This window comes from Sesamum indicum, linkage group LG4 (assembly GCF_026168435.1).
Source record: "Sesamum indicum cultivar Baizhima isolate 11 linkage group LG4, ASM2616843v1, whole genome shotgun sequence".
NCBI classification, from domain to species: domain Eukaryota; kingdom Viridiplantae; phylum Streptophyta; class Magnoliopsida; order Lamiales; family Pedaliaceae; genus Sesamum; species Sesamum indicum.
The window spans coordinates 12,883,180-12,899,312 of NC_142660.1; the positions used below are offsets into that span (position 1 = coordinate 12,883,180).

Below are 16,133 nucleotides of genomic sequence, written 5' to 3' on the forward strand. Positions count from 1 at the left end.
TCGTGCTCCAGTTGGGTGTACTTCAATTTTTCCGTTCTTAAGATTCTAGCTTAGTTAGAGAAAAATTTTTAATCAACTATATGACAAGTATAATAAATTTGTAGTGTAAGTGGTGTATACAGTTCAGTAATAGTCACCATTCAGATGAAGTGTATCGCATTTGCTCTGTGATTGATTTGGTTCAACCAACTTCATTTTGGGAAAAAAATTTTCATTAGGTAGATCCAATTTCTTATAGGTATATAATTCACTTATTTCATAGTAGTTAATTTGGGTTTGAAGGGAGTAGATCTATGTTAAACTTCATGTTACATGTGATTAGTCGGTGTTATTTATACATCTACATGCCCTTAGATCACTACCATTAGGTATTAGTGTCATATATGGACCTTTAAGCATAGGTGTGGGGCAATGAGTTTGATGAAAGTTAGCAGTATTTGATCCTAATTAGGTTGTGTGACAGATACATTACAACCCCCTCAAAGAGAAAAGAGGCTTGTGTCTACTGTCCTTAATAAGGCTTGTAATGCTCGTCGCAAGTTTGTAATAGCTGTACTCTCGCACCAGTACTGGGGAAGTTGATATAATTAAATTTGATAAAACAACTAGTGGGGTCATCTGCACTTATTGCTGTGATATTAATACGAGTCCCATATTGTTCCTTAAATGCCTGCAATGTGATCTGGAAATGAGGGTTTCCACGTGACTACATGTGCGCTCTCCCATTTGTTCTCCGTTATTATTTCACTTCATTTGTATTCTCCCATTTTAGAATTCACGATATGTTAGAGTTTAGGGTAATTTATGTCTGAATTTTTTTGTTTTTTGATATAATTATAAATATTTTTTTATTATTAAAAAAATTATAAATACCCTTCTGATTTTAGGTCGTCAGCGATTAACCCAATTCGTTAGTTTTATTTTGCAAAATAACTTCATTCATTTTTTATGGTGAACTAACAGAAATGCTCAATTATAATTTTACTTAACTTTTGAAATTTTTTATAGACTAAATAGATAATTTTTTTATATATCTTGAAAATTTCAGATATTTATTTGAGAATTACATAATTTTATTAAACACCAAGGATATTTATAATTTTTCAAACAGTGAAAAGTATTCGTAATTATATTAAATTTGAGGGGAGTTGGTAGATAACTTACCTAAAACTTATGTTACATTTTTTTTAATACGATGAATGATATGAGTTTTTCTTTCTCTTTTCCTTACATGAGTGAGCTGTTATTCATACTAAGAAATTTGCTTGCATTGTTTTGTTTTCTTTTTTCCCTTTGCTGGAGCTGTAATGATTCCCTTGATTGAATAACAGAAGAGACCCTGTCCGCGGACCGAGTAGAAAAGAAGAAAGAAAAAGAAGAAAAGTGTGAGCGTGGGTGCGGTATTATAATCAAGTGACACCCAATAGTTGACTCTCTGCCCAAGCAGTAAGAAGACTGTACATCTTTTTTCTTTTTCTTTTGTCGTCATAGTTATTTTATAGAGGAAGAAGAACGCCATGCATCCCATAGAAGGAATACCCATTTTGATTTACGGTAGGTGGTAAAGCACCGCAAGAGCATTTGATAAGAAGATTTGTTACAAAACTTAATTAAATAAAAGTGAAAATGATAAGATAAAAAATCAAATAAATGAAAAAAGAAAGGAGACTAGGAGAAAGATTTAAACAAAACTTTTAGGTTTATATCAGTAATTTTGTTCTAATTTACAAAATAATGATATAGGAGGTAATAATTATTATTCATCATCAAAGGTATTTTGTTTGCATTTAACTAAGATATTAAAATGTGATTGCAAAAGTATGTATTCTTTATCCTGCCCGTCTTATTAAACTGTTCCTTAGTGGTTGCATAGAATGGCCCGGTTTTCATGCTTAGGACTTCAGTTTATTAATTGCAAAAGATCAAAAGTTTTGTTTTTTTAAGTACACGTTTACTTGTGTACCATAATCCAATTTTAAAATTTTCAATGTTGATTAAAAATGGAATTTCTACATTAAAGCATCATAAAACTGTATTTCTTGAAGACCGCATTAATGTAATGCCAAACTAATAATCATCTCATGTTTTATATAATCAAATATATATATATATATATATATATATATTCGACGTAACTCTGGACATCATGGTACTCAAAATAAGTTTAATCGAATCAAATCAATATAAAACAAACATAATATGCTTATAATGTGGTTAGTCGTATTTTTTAAACTGTACATTAATCATACGATAAATATATGAGAATAAGAATTTTTTATATTTATTGAGAGACTGTGATGGCCACAAGGCCTCAAAATGGGCCTATGGTCCAAGGTTTTGGAGTGTTTGTGAATTTTTAAAATAAATATTATTCACTTATTATTAAAAATAAATTGGAAAAAATAATTTTATTATATATTTTTTTATAATTAAATTAATTTAACCCAAAAAGTATAAAATAACCCTCACAAATCTCTACCAGTTTATGTAATTTATTGATAAATTTATAAATATCAAATTGTCCTTCCAAGCACTCCATGTTCAATATTTATTTTTTGTTTCATTTTTAACTTTTATTTTAAAAAAAAAAAACTAACAACTTTTACTATTATTTATCTTATAATTTTCTTATAATTTATTTTTACCATAAAAGTGAAAGTTATTGTAAGCATTTCTTGTATTTGTTGCGGACAGTGTGGGGCCCACAGAAAGAGATCTGACGTCATGGATTACCCAAGCTTCTCTCCAGTCTATTCTTCACTCTCATCTCCAATTATAAGTTCTCACACATATTTATCTTCTCTATTGTTTCTGGTCCAGATGCATTGCTAGCAGAATACCACTCCTCATATCCCATCATACATGTCCTTGTTAAATCATTTATCCTTTTTTCGGCCGTTAATATTTTTTCCGACACCTATTCCCAAATTAATGTAAGGTTTATTTGGATCAATAAATTTCAAATTATGAATTAAAAAGTTTTACTAATAACTTTTTGAATTTCTGTTAAATATTAATTGTTTGAAATTATTTTGATATTAAATTATTTATAATTATTCTTTAAAATCTAAATCCAAATGTAGTTTAAGATTTCTTACCTTGTGATGTACGAATATAAGTATTTAATTTATTTCTTGTAATAATATATTATTTTTTATTTATTGATTAATTTAAAAATATTAACATATAACATGTCAAAAATTATAATAATAATATATTATTAATTTAAAATTATTAATGTATTTTTATTTAAAAAAATAGTTAAGAGTGTGTGGAAGGTGGGATTCAAATTACGATCCCTATTGTGGTAGTTAGAACTTGAAATTTGGTGATTGATAGTAAAGAAAATGATGAACAGAGCACAAGCCCACCAACCAGCAGAGAGCTATAACAGGGTACACAAACGGACACGAGTGTCAATGGTGGCTGGAACACGTGGGATACGGATAACCCTATCTCTCGTCAACACGTGTCCACTTTCCAAAACTGCGATGCAGGATATCGTAATCTGACGGCCCAGATGGCGTCAACTACTAGCAAGTATGAATAATATGACAAGAGGAGATTATCATTAAGAAAGACTGGAACTTTGTGGATCGATTAGTTATCTAGTCTGAGTGAAAACTGAAAAACCCAGAAAGGTGTGGAAGAAAGATGGCGATAGGGGTGAAGGCTTTGCCCATTTCTTTTGTTGCCCATTTTCTGGGGGTTGTAGGAGCGATTTTGGTGTTGATTTGGTGCATTAGCTTCAGAGGTGGTTTGGCGTGGGAAGCTACCAACAAGAATCTCATTTTCAATGTAAGGAAATTCTCTCTCTCTTTCTTTTTTCTTTTTTTTCTTTTCTTGATCTTTTACCTCTCTTGGTTCTGCTTCCGTTTGTGTTTTCGTGAGTTTAGTGAGGGATGAGGATTGAAATTGGTGGGGTTTCGGTTCTTAGAGTGCTGATGGTTGGATTCTTATGTTATTCATTATTGGGACTTTTTGTTGTTGTTCTTTGCATCAGTTGTGAAGTATTTTGTTGATTATAGTTATTGACTGTACTGGAGGATGGTTATATAGATATGAGTTTGCTGTAGGTATTCATATATTTGCTACTTGCTAAGAATTGTTGCCTAAAATAGTAAGAGTCCGGTTATCCTGGAGATGGTTTTACAGGGAATATTGAAGTAATTAATGTCTAGGTTTTGAAGTCAAGAAAAACTTATGCTGCTTTTTTTCTGCTGATGCCTCTGAGTGGTGTTGAGTACAGTTTAGACTATAAATCTTGAAGTGGCCCACTGCATTGATATGGAATGGACACAAGCAATAATGTGTTGCAACTCGATTGGGATATATATCATTTTGTCTTAAGATGTTGCAATAGGGCTAAATTTTTACTGCTCCTTCCTTTCCTGTTTTTAATAGAAGAAACTAAGTTGGCTTTTCTAATTGATTAATCCTTCAATTTTTCATTGCCTTTTTTCCTTCATGTGATAGTTGGGGGCTAACTTTCTTGGTTGAAGCCTGTTCTTTTTGTCAGCCGGTGATAGTTAGTTAGGTGATGCAGATGGTGTCTATTGGAGCACATTTTATCTTAATCATAGGAATGCAATATTGTGCTTGACAAATTAGGTTGAAAAGTAGAAACTGCAATGGGGGACCTATATGATCATACACGCCAGTTTGGGACCTAAATGGTTTCGTGGTTGTTTCCTTGACCCGGTTGTCTTTCACACAGCACCAGTAGTGATGCCTAATATTTACATGCTTCGTTGTGTTTTAGACCAAAGATAATGTCCTTAAGCGCTTGTCATTTCAAGTGTCAGAAATGTCATTCAGAGCTTGTTCATTAGGTGGTCAAAGCTGCTTTGAAGTTTGATGATTGAGTATGGTACACCTAAATGTTTATTTGCAAATAAAGACAACTTTAAAGCGATTACAAATTTTATTGTTCTTTACTAATGGAAGCTTCTTGCACTTTTTCACGACAATTTAGTACTAGGAGTATGGTTGAGTAATAATTCCGGAAAACAAACGTGAATCGAGGCCCATTTGTGAACTCACCTGAATGTAGGTAAAAGTAGACTATTTCAATTGAAGTCACGGGAGATGAACTTCTGATGAATTTCCTGTTCCTTACTTGATGAAACTAAGATAATTCTTATTTGTGAATCTCATAATTCGTTTCCCTATGGCCAGCTTCATCCTGTCCTGATGCTTATAGGGTTAATCATAATTGGAGGTGAAGGTAATTAATCTCTGATCTTGGGAAGTACATGTAGTTTTACCTGTATGTGTACAATGAATTCTTTAATCTATTCTTTATTTCTTTCTAATTTGCAGCCATCATGAGTTACAAATGCCTGCCGCTAAAGAAGCCAGAGAAGAAACTCATACATCTTGTGTTGCACGCTACTGCTCTTATACTCGGCATAATTGGGATATACATGGCATTCAAATTTCATAATGAAAGCAATATTGCCAATTTATACAGTTTACACTCTTGGCTTGGTATTGGTGTTATCGTTCTCTATGGCATTCAGGTGATGCTTCAATGCATTAATTTTCACTTTGAATTTGGTACTACTTTCATTCAGCTCACATGACTGGCTTGAGATTTACACAGCTCTATCCAAGCATGGGAAAAACCAATCAACTTTTAGTTAGACACTTTCCAATGTTCCTCCATCATCAATCCTCTTCTCATGTTATTTCTTATAATCTGCAGTGGATTTACGGTTTCCTGGTTTTCTTCTTTCCTGGAGGAACAACAGCAATTAGAAGCGAGTCACTCCCATGGCATGTGCTCTTCGGTATCTTTGTGTATGTCTTAGCTGTTGGCACAGCTACACTGGGATACCTTGAAAAGCTAACATTCCTTGAAAACTCCGGCCTTGCAAAATACGGCTCAGAGGCATTCCTCGTCAATTTCACTGCCATAATCACAATCTTATTCGGGACCTTTGTCATCCTAACTATTCTCTCTCAGGCCCCTCCAGAAGATGAATATAGTTACTCAGCTATATAACGGTGCTGGTGTCTACTACAGTTCTCTTGTTTTAGGTCTAAGCTACTTTCCACTTTCCTTTATCCTATTCAGGTTGGATGGATCAGTTAGAGCTCCATGAAGTAGATATCTGCTATGTGTGTGTTCATAAATTTACCTATATTGGAATTGTTAATTCATGATAAAGGAGCGAGGTGCATATGTTATTACTGTATATATCATATACTTCAACCATGACTTTGTCCTTTGTCCAACACTTTATTCTCGATTGTCTGATTACTAACTTATTGTAGGTCAAATAATTTTTTCCAAACTAAAATATCCTTATAAAGGAGAAGATATACTTCCACACATACTTTAATAGCATGAAGATATTTGAAGATAATTTGATTATAAAATGATTTATTTAATCCGCAATAAGTCAGAAATAAGTCATTAGGGAGTAATATATTTTTTTGTTAATAATAACAAATTCGATGAATTTTGAATAACAGAATGGACTTATTTATCAGAGAGTAAAATTTAAAGGTGTTAAATATAATTTTTCAAATCATAGAAAATTTTATAGATAATTAAACCATATCTCAACAAAGAAGGGTGAAATTATCCTTATTTGCAATGTTGCTAATATTACTTTGGGCCAGAATTCATATAGTTGGAAACCGCATGCGATTGAAGATATAGACATATCCTTGTGCTGTTTGTCCCCTTTAACCAAACCTTTCAAGTGGAGCTGCAGACCCACAAAGGCAGTCTTTTCAGGCCCCCTTGCAGCCTTCTCAAGAAACTCAATTGTTTCACCCTCATTTACAGCATTTACTCCTTAGTTACTGTGCTCCAAGATTAGAGATTATGTTAATGCTCATATTACTATTACTTCATTAAAATTCAAAATTTTAATCACATACCCATTGCACTAAATCGTAAATTAACTCCTAATCACCTTCTTCCAAACACAAATTAATTTAATTCCCAATTGGGCTAAACCCACTATCTAAAAATGTGATCTGGCTCGCCCCAAGGAGGATTCAAGAAAGGACCCAAAAAAAAAAAAAAAGAGAGCATAAAAGAAAATAAGAAGTAGAAATTCTTTCTTAATTCAAGTTCAGTCGAATTAAATCAATACAGAATAAATACAACTGATCATTTTTTTTTTTAAATATATATCAATTACACAACAAGTATACTACAATTATTATATAATTAATTCGAATTCAATAAAAGGTGATGTGAACTATAAATTCCCAATAAAAATATAGAGATATACAGCTCATCGGTGGATTGGAGCAATAGGGGTTGAGCCGAGGCATCTCCATCGATGCATCTATGACCACATGGTGACCTTGAGGATCAAGTTGTTCATCAATGGTCCCCGGGCCCCACACAAACTTATTTGATTATTATTATTATTATTATTTTGGAAAACCAATTAAATTCATGCTACATCGAATACTCTTATCTGATAAATAATAAAATATATATCAATCATCTAACTGTCCAGACAGAAAAATCTATATACATATGCACGCCGAATCCACTTTCACTAAAGCTTCTCATTACTTATACTTTATTATTACGAGAGAACACCATTTTAGTATTCTCTCTAATTTGTGATTTATCATTTATTTTTATTTTTTTTTAAATTAATCAATTATTTTTAAATTTTTCAACCATAATGGTCTTTTGTTACATATACATATTTTACATATTTTTTATTATATAAAAAATAAATAATAATTTTTAAAAATTACACAATAGTGTAGAATGTGCTAACACTTCTGGATTCAAATAAAGGATGAATACCCTTTCTTCTTCTTTGTTTTTCCTTTTCTTTCCTCAAATCAGAACCCCACACCTTTTTTCTCCTTCCATTTTTTGATCTTTTCTTTCTATCTTTTGGAAGTGTGAAGTATAGAGTACACTAATTGATACACTACATCATTAATTTAGAGGGTCCTATTACCCAACAAATTATTTAAACAACCCCACTATTTGACATTCAAGTACCCTTACCATCAATTATACCACCATCCATCCATAATGTATTAGTTTAGTGGTTAAGATTAAAGCTGAAATCGTATAAATAAATTTAAAATTATGGGTTCGAATTTTATTAGACGTTTGGCTGTTCTTCTCATTTTATATGAATTATTATAATTTATTTATCATTGTTAGTCATATTTATTGCTCAGTGTATCTTGATGAATTGCTGTATTGTAATTTATCTACAGATATTAGTAACAAAAAAACACACTAAAACTCGTTCAAATTTTATATTCAGAGTATAAATGCAATCTTATACACTAAAACTGGTTTGAATATGTAACTTTCTAGATAATAATGTGTGTATATATGTATATAATCCAACCTAATAATATTAAGGGTATCTAAGTAATTTAACTTTTACTTTATTTTATGTGGTTGGAGAGGGCAATGTGGGTGTCATATATGGCCATGATTGCCACTTGTGGGGGGATTCCTTCAAGAATCTATTTTTTGTCATCAAACCATTAAAATATCATCTTATATTTCTTGATTTTCTTTTTTTTAATTGATTTATATATATTGTTTATATTTATACTAATATAAAAAAAAAATCTCTCCACGCTCACAAATGACGGTCAATGACACCAATACATCAATTTTTTATAAAGTCAAAAATACACTTTATAATAAAATAACTAATTTATTCAATTTTTCAAAATTTACATTAATTGATAAATTATTATTTTTTTCTTTTTTTTATTAACATATGTATTGATTTATATATTTTTGCTTATATTTATAATATATTTTAAATTATAAAATATTATATATTATATACATACGGTAATGACGTGTCACAATAATTCATATATATATATATATATTCTTTAATGTGGTGAGTTAGCCCCGTGTTGAGTCCGTGTTGCGATAGCTTTTCTTAGAGCTTAAATATCTCTCACCTAAGCTTAATTTTTAATTAAATTTTTGTTGAAATTCAATCATCACTGCTCTTTGTAAACCCAAATTTTTGTTTAATCAAACAACAAACTCTTGTGAGAGGAGATTATGAAGAGTTGGCCAAACAGGGAACAGTGAAATTCGGCTTTTAAAAGATAAAAAGGAAAAGCAACTTCAAACGGTGCTATTCAGTTAAAAGTACCACCACACTTGGGACCACTCTCTAATTGCTGGGGATGGGGTCCCCTGTTTCTCACAACTTCCTCCCCCTGCTTCGGCAGCTTGTACGCTTAGGTTCCACTATATTGTTGTATTATAAGATTATTTTGTATTATTCTTGAGTGTTGACTATGAGCTATTGGTCCTCCAACACCCGTTTTAACCCTGCAGCATATGATAATATCTCGTACTATGTGTTATTACCAAAATTGTCCTTTGGTGCATTGTTTATTCCTTATCAGAATTGTGTATAAAATCAGTGGGCGTGGTGCATTGTGCCAACTCACAGATACGCCAAACCCATCCGCCATCCTCTGTAGTCTGTACCAATCATCTCCAGCTCCCACTTCTCTGTTCAATTCCGAGCGACACTTACCTTCCTCCAACCAACTCCAAATATCTTTCTTCTCTCTCCTTCTCTCTCGCACACCACACCACACCACACCCACTCGATCAATCTCTCTCTCTCTCTCCATCTATATATATTCTTCTACTATTCGTATTGCCCATTTCCTTCTTCTAGTTCTTTCCTTCTAAACCAAATATAGCTAAGTTTTCTGAAGTGATGGCGGAGGAGGAAGCCAAGAAGGCCGAGCCGGAGCCTTCTCCCGAGGCTCCTCCTGCGGTGGAGGAGCCGGTTGAAACTCCTAAGGACGTGGCTGAGGAGAAAGCCGTCATTCCGCTGCCTCCTACTGAAGAGAAAGCTGAGGAGTGCAAAGCTCTTGCCGTGGTTGAAAGTAATTTACTCTCAACACTTTTTTCTTGTCTGCTTATGTGTTGATAATTAGTTGCTTAGGTTTCAGATGGGTCTACATATGTATAAGGTGGCCCCTTTTCCTCCTTGTGTGGAAAATCTTTTTTTGAGCAGAAAACTTAGTATCAATATCTGAATATGTATGTATAGGTTGAAATCTATGCTCTGATGGTTGATTTTCTACAAGTTTTTGAGCTCTATCTATGCATAGGAAAGGTGGGTTGTTTTTATGGTTGGCAGAAAATTGTTTTCTTGAATTGAGAATTCAAGATCTTTACTGCTGCTTGTTTAAGTTGGTTAGAGCTATTCTTCATACATTTCTTGAAAATTCGGGTGGAAATCAGGACTTGAGAATTTCTAAGAAAAATCTTGCAGTACAGGATAAATATTTCATTGCTCGGGTGGGAAGGTGAAAATTATTTAATTGAGGTCGTTTTGGTGTAAGTTTTCTCTTTGGTATCATCTATTTGGTATGGATAAGAGTTGCAGGGGTGGAGATTCTTGTATTTGTTAGTATTTGCATAAAGGAAAAGTTAGGAGTCTAGTCTTTTGCCTTTTACTGGGAAATATATTTGCTACTGTCGGTGAATAATTTTTAACTTTCTTGTCATTTGGCTTTTCTGGATTTCAGATTTATTTTCATTATGCCTTCAGACAAATCATTTTAATGTAACTCGTTTGATTCTTACTTCCTAAAACAACAAAAGAGTGGAACAAAATGTTTTATAGGAAAGCAAACTCCTTTAACATGAAATCATTGTTCATTCAATTTCAAACTGCTTTGCAGTTCTGTTACTCTGAGGTTTATTAATCTCTGCACAGTATCGAGTTCAGTTGCAGTTAATGAAGTATAGCTGTTTCCTCTTAACTTCTAAGGTTTTCTGTGTTTATTGCAGAAGAACCAGAAGCTGCTGAGGAGAAGAAACCTGAGGGCTCTATAAACAGAGGTACTTAGTGTTCATATTCCATTTATTTTGCGGTATTGTCCATATGTTAATGAAATTAAACATATTTAATTCCTTTAATGTTGTCCCAGATGCTGTGCTTGCTCGGGTAGCTACAGAGAAGAGGTTGTCTTTGATTAAAGCATGGGAAGAAAGTGAGAAGTCAAAAGCTGAAAACAAGTAAGTGCTTCTTGTATGTGTTGTGTGCTTTGTCTATCACATTATGTCCATGGCTTTCAGGAATTTACTTTATTGAAATTAACAAACACATATAATTATGTTCCATATGAATGCATGAAGAACTAATTCTTTTGTAAGTTTAAGGTGAAAACTCAGGTTGGGAAGTGTTTTGGAATTGATTACAAGAGACTCTACCTTTCAACTTATTCTAACAAAATTCATCTTACATTAACATCTGCTAGTTCCGAAACTCTTAAACAATTTAAAGAGCTGCAAATAATTACTAGTATGTTTGATTTTAGATTAAGATACACTATCTGGAAACATATGGACTATGGGCATTTTCAAGAAGATTTGATATTTGAAGTGTTGCTATATAATAAGAATCTGAAATGAAGCTGAATTGGCTGCTTGCTTTTGGGAGGATATTGATGTAGTTCATGCTTTCTAAATAATCTATAGGGCTCAGATGAAAGTATCTGCTATCGCAGCTTGGGAGAACAGCAAGAAAGCGAGTCTAGAGGCTGAGCTTAAGAAAATTGAGGTAACAAGTCCTATTCTGAATAAACTGTTAGAATGATATCTAGCGTTTTTTGCTTAGCACTCTATTTACACTTGGTCTGTAGGAGCAACTGGAGAAAAAGAAAGCAAAATATATAGAGACAATGAAGAACAGAGTTGCTCTCATCCACAAGGCAGCAGAAGAAAAACGAGCGATAATTGAAGCCAAACGTGGGGAAGATCTTCTCAAAGCTGAGGAAATAGCAGCAAAATATCGTGCCACTGGAACTGCTCCAAAAAAGCTGCTCGGCTGTTTCTGAAGCTGACATTAAATTTGAAAACTGAAGTTGCATTTGTACATTTTGCATTTGAATATCTGTTTATCTTTCAGATACACCGTGTGTTGATTTGGAGTAGAATTATGTTTGTTGTTCATTGTTATGTGTGAATAGTGATATGTATTTGTTTATAGATATGGTCTGGAGAATACTAGCTCCTCTATTTGTGAAAACAAAGATTCAAGTTTGCAAGAAATTTTGTTATTTTGGTATCATTATCTTCATTTGGAGGCTGAAAGAATCCTGATTTGAGCACCAATGTTTTGTTTTATAGCATGTTATTGTTGACCCCAATTTCGGCAGATGCACCATCAGAGGAACCCTAAAACATACATGAATATATATGGACACAAATCCAAGGAATTTTATAATACACAGAGAGAAAAGAGCATTCTGATAAATAAACCAGATTATCAAGCTCCATTCCATGTTCAAAATGCTCCTCCTGAGAGCAGCAACTTTGTTTCCCTACTGCACAAACTACTAAATTGACAGCTTTTAAACTATATATGTTGAAGAGAATGCAAAGTTTCCAAATGCATAATCCTCTTCCTTAGCACTTTTGAGTTCTGATTCAGGCTTAGCATGTCAGTGCAGCTAATCTTGGATGTAAGCAGAGGCATCATCATCGGGCCCTTGGAGAAATCCCATGTCGTTTCCACCCTCAGGGAAATCTAGTAATAGCTTCATCATTGCATCTGATGAATCATCCATCTCATATGACTTTGAGGACTCTGAATAAGCTGTCACTTCTTCTGATTCCCTCTTGCAGTTCCAGATTTCCACTTTCTGACCAGCCATTTCAGGCGTGCTAGTGGTCTTGAAGGGTCCCATTATGGTTGTGGATCTTGAGCCAGACTCAGCTTTTGTTAGAGACGACGTTTGTGATGTTGGACTGTGGGATGCAGCTCCTTCACATTCATTTGTGATCTCATTGATGTTTCGAAATGATTCACCAACTTGAGAGTTCCACAGCCGTAGGAAGTAATCACCCCCTAGTTTGCTGCCTGATGGTGTTCTGAGAGGCAATGGTTTATTTGACAGACGGGACTCAGCCTCGACTCTGACACTCTCCCACTGAACCATGTGTCGAGTTGAAGGAGTGTCAGATTTGATATCAACTGACTTTGAAGAGGAAGGTGGCTGGTCAAGGGCTTTGTTGCTGACGCGCTTCCTCAGATGTGAGTTCCAGAAATTCTTGATATCGTTATCTGTTCTTCCTGGCAAGTGGGAGGCTATGGCAGCCCATCTGAAGAAATAGAAGTATGTTGATGAGAAAAGCACTGCAGCTGCAGCTATTTAAGCAACTAATGCCTGATAATTGAAAACATAAAGAAGGATAGAACAGGGGTGGTCAAGGTATCAACCTATCGATATTCTTTTTGAAGAGATACCTAAAATGCATGCCTATTTTTACTTGCACTTGATCTATATCAATAATATAATGAATCTTCTACAAATTTAGGAAAACCACGAAAAAATGCAGCATACATGTTCACGAACTGATTATCAGTAAGCTCATGACCATTATGATTCATCATAAATGATACGCTGTAAAGCGATCATATGGTTATAAGCAGTAAATTCTCAAGTTTGAAGATGAAATGTTCTAGAAGATTAGATCCAAAGGAGGGGGGCAAGAGAATATAAGGATTCTTCAGTACAATTCATTTTATTTTGATATAAGAGTACAAGAAAAGGAGGTGACAGAAGCAATTAATTACTTGTTACCAAGCGTCCCATGCAGATGAATAATAGTATTCTCTTCCTCAGTACTAAAGGGACCACGTTTAATGTTGGGTCGAAGATAGTTTGTCCAGCGAAGCCGACAGCTCTTTCCACACCGAAGCAGACCTGTAATTTTCACACATACAAAGGTCCCTCTTAGTTCCCTAACAAACAGAAAATCAGGAACCATGTCTTCATTTCTAGGATCTAATAGTGCTTCCCTCATAGGCAAAGTAATCAAAGAACATAAAATCTCTGGTAAGACTTGGAAAGACCAACTTACTTCTTAGGCATGCCTATACTATGATGCCATCCTTGAAATACAATGCATCAAGAATGGAAATTCAGTCTATTGAAGACGGCAAAGAGAAGCAGAGAAGAAAGCAAAAACAAAACCCGAGGAGCTCTCATTTCTTGAGGTTGAACCTTATTTCAGGACTGAATTGATGTGTTGTTTATACATGTTTCTTATCTCAATCTACACAGAAAGCCAGAACAACTAAAATAGCTGACATTGATTTATTAGTTGAGGAACATACAGTCGTGAAGACGGATAAAAAGTAGACAAGAATCAAATGCTGATGTTCAATATGTTGATATGAGCATAATCGATGCATACTACTAAAACTACAAGAAGATCAAGTAGCAATAAACTCCTAATGCTTCTTGCTCTATCTATTGCAATGACTTGGAATATATCAAGTAGCAGTACCTAAAAGCTTGAATATATTTTAAACCTTTTGCTCCTTAGAAATGAACTTAGTTCGTGCGACAGGAACAGACACAACGAACTCTGCTTAAGCCACCTGACACAATAACCCGACCAACCCCTAGCACATTAGCAGCAATATGTATCAATTTTCATTCCCATCTCCACTTTTTAGCAAGCGTTGGTTGTATTTAAGGCACTTGAATTATTCATCCCAAGAAACGGAAAAAAAGTAAAAGGGAAAGCGCACTTGAATAGTTATAGAAATCAACATCTCTTACCACATCAAAGAAATGCCATAAAACACAGAAGAATCAACTGATGAACTACTAGTATATGTCTTTAAATTAAATTTCAAGTTCATCAAATGAGGTCAGCCAACTGGTATCTTCACCTACTGGTACTTTATTATATACCAACGTATATTACATATCACTGACTCATACTGTATTATACTTTTTAAGGTTTAGCTCAAAAGAATTGATATCTTTCTGCAAGCATAAAGAACCCATTGATCTCAGCTACAACAAACAGGAACCCATCGCATCATAAGGCCTAAAACTGCCAAAAAAACATTAATTGTATGAATCAAAGCATTAGGTGAAAATTAATTGGATAAAACAATATGGAAGAGGAGAAAATATAAACATAAAATAAAGACAACCTGCAAGTTTAGGGAGATTTCGCCAAGTCCCATGCCCATTCTCTGTAATGAAGTCAACAAGAATCTTGTCCTCTTCAGCAGTCCACACCCCTCTTTTCACTCCCTCTCTTTCACAGCATGACATTTTTCCCTTCTTCTTCTTCTTCTTCTTTTCCTCCTTGTTATCTCTTTTTTTCACCATTTTTCAAGCAAGACTCAGATATGAACTGCACAAGAACACCTGGAGACACACTATTTACAAGAAATGTGGAAGCAAAAAACTTGTCTTTCTTTAACAAAAAGTTGGATAGAAATGAAGAAGAACAAGGAAAAAGTAAATCAATATATAGACTCAGGTTTCTTCAGAGAGGTGTGCCTGTGAGTGTATGTATATGCAGAGAGAGAAAGAGATGATATGATGAAGAATTGGGTGAGAAAAGGAGCAAGCAAAAGAATCTCAAGACTATAAATGCATGGGGATGAGATTCACAATAATGGAAGGCATTATCACAGACATCCAAGCCCACCCCTCATTTTTTCATCTGCTTTCATCTCTGCAAAGCCAGGCATTTATTTTGTACTCTCCCCCACTGCCACTATTTACTTCTCTCTGCTCCAACACACATTTTATCTTAAACCTTTAAAGTTGGGAGGAAAGAAACCTGACATAATTACAGTGATAAAGTTTCCATCTTTGACCACCTCCACGCCACATAACAACTCCAAAACCCACAAAACTCATTCAAGAAAACAAAAAAAAAAAAATAAAAGAAGCCCCCCAAGAATTCACAACTATCACCATCACTACCTGTTTCTAGTGTGTGTTCTGTGTGTTACATGCATGCAGAAGTTATAGTAGCTTGTGTGTATAGACATAAAACACACACACACACACACACATATACATATATAGAGAGAGAGATGGTGCTTACCAGAGAATCAAGAGTAGTGAGAGAGAGAGAGAGAGAGAGGAGTGAAGAAATTGTGTAACTGAGGTTTTCCTTTCATGTGTTGTTTTGATATTCCGTTTTAGCTGATTTCATGGCTTCTTCTTTTTTATGTACATATGACAAAAGATTGTGAATTTTTGCTGACGCATAAAAATCAATTAAATATTCATCCCAAATATGATAATATTACCACAATCTCAGCTCGTTTTCCATGCAACCTCCATGCTTTCTCCAAAAT

The 16,133-nt window shown here is 34.0% G+C and overlaps 3 protein-coding genes across 4 annotated transcripts; 2 read left to right on the plus strand and 1 right to left on the minus strand.

Annotated features, from left to right (window-relative positions):
- The first annotated feature begins 3,558 nt into the window (after positions 1-3,558).
- Positions 3,559-6,240, plus strand: ACYB-2 (Cytochrome b561/ferric reductase transmembrane protein family). Its single transcript, XM_020693321.2, has 4 exons — positions 3,559-3,798; positions 5,179-5,227; positions 5,323-5,522; positions 5,708-6,240. Exons 1-4 carry the CDS (start codon positions 3,655-3,657, stop codon positions 6,005-6,007), a joined length of 693 nt encoding a protein of 230 aa, XP_020548980.1. The 5' UTR covers positions 3,559-3,654; the 3' UTR covers positions 6,008-6,240.
- Positions 6,241-9,447: 3,207 nt separating this feature from the next.
- Positions 9,448-12,077, plus strand: LOC105160484 (remorin). Of its 2 annotated transcripts, none has more exons than XM_020693374.2 (5): positions 9,448-9,885; positions 10,802-10,849; positions 10,939-11,026; positions 11,489-11,570; positions 11,653-12,077. In XM_020693374.2, exons 1-5 carry the CDS (start codon positions 9,714-9,716, stop codon positions 11,845-11,847), a joined length of 585 nt encoding a protein of 194 aa, XP_020549033.1. In that variant the 5' UTR covers positions 9,448-9,713; the 3' UTR covers positions 11,848-12,077. The 2 variants fall into 2 exon arrangements, with proteins under 2 accessions (XP_020549033.1, XP_011076174.1); XM_011077872.3 differs by having other exon boundaries at positions 9,455-9,885; positions 10,799-10,849.
- Positions 12,078-12,256: 179 nt separating this feature from the next.
- On the minus strand, positions 12,257-16,007 carry LOC105160486 (transcription factor MYB17). The gene is made up of 4 exons (XM_011077873.3): positions 15,878-16,007; positions 14,967-15,186; positions 13,590-13,719; positions 12,257-13,114 (listed from the first exon to the last, which is right to left on the minus strand). Exons 2-4 carry the CDS (start codon positions 15,145-15,147, stop codon positions 12,463-12,465), a joined length of 963 nt encoding a protein of 320 aa, XP_011076175.1. The 5' UTR covers positions 15,148-15,186; positions 15,878-16,007; the 3' UTR covers positions 12,257-12,462.
- Positions 16,008-16,133: the final 126 nt, after the last annotated feature.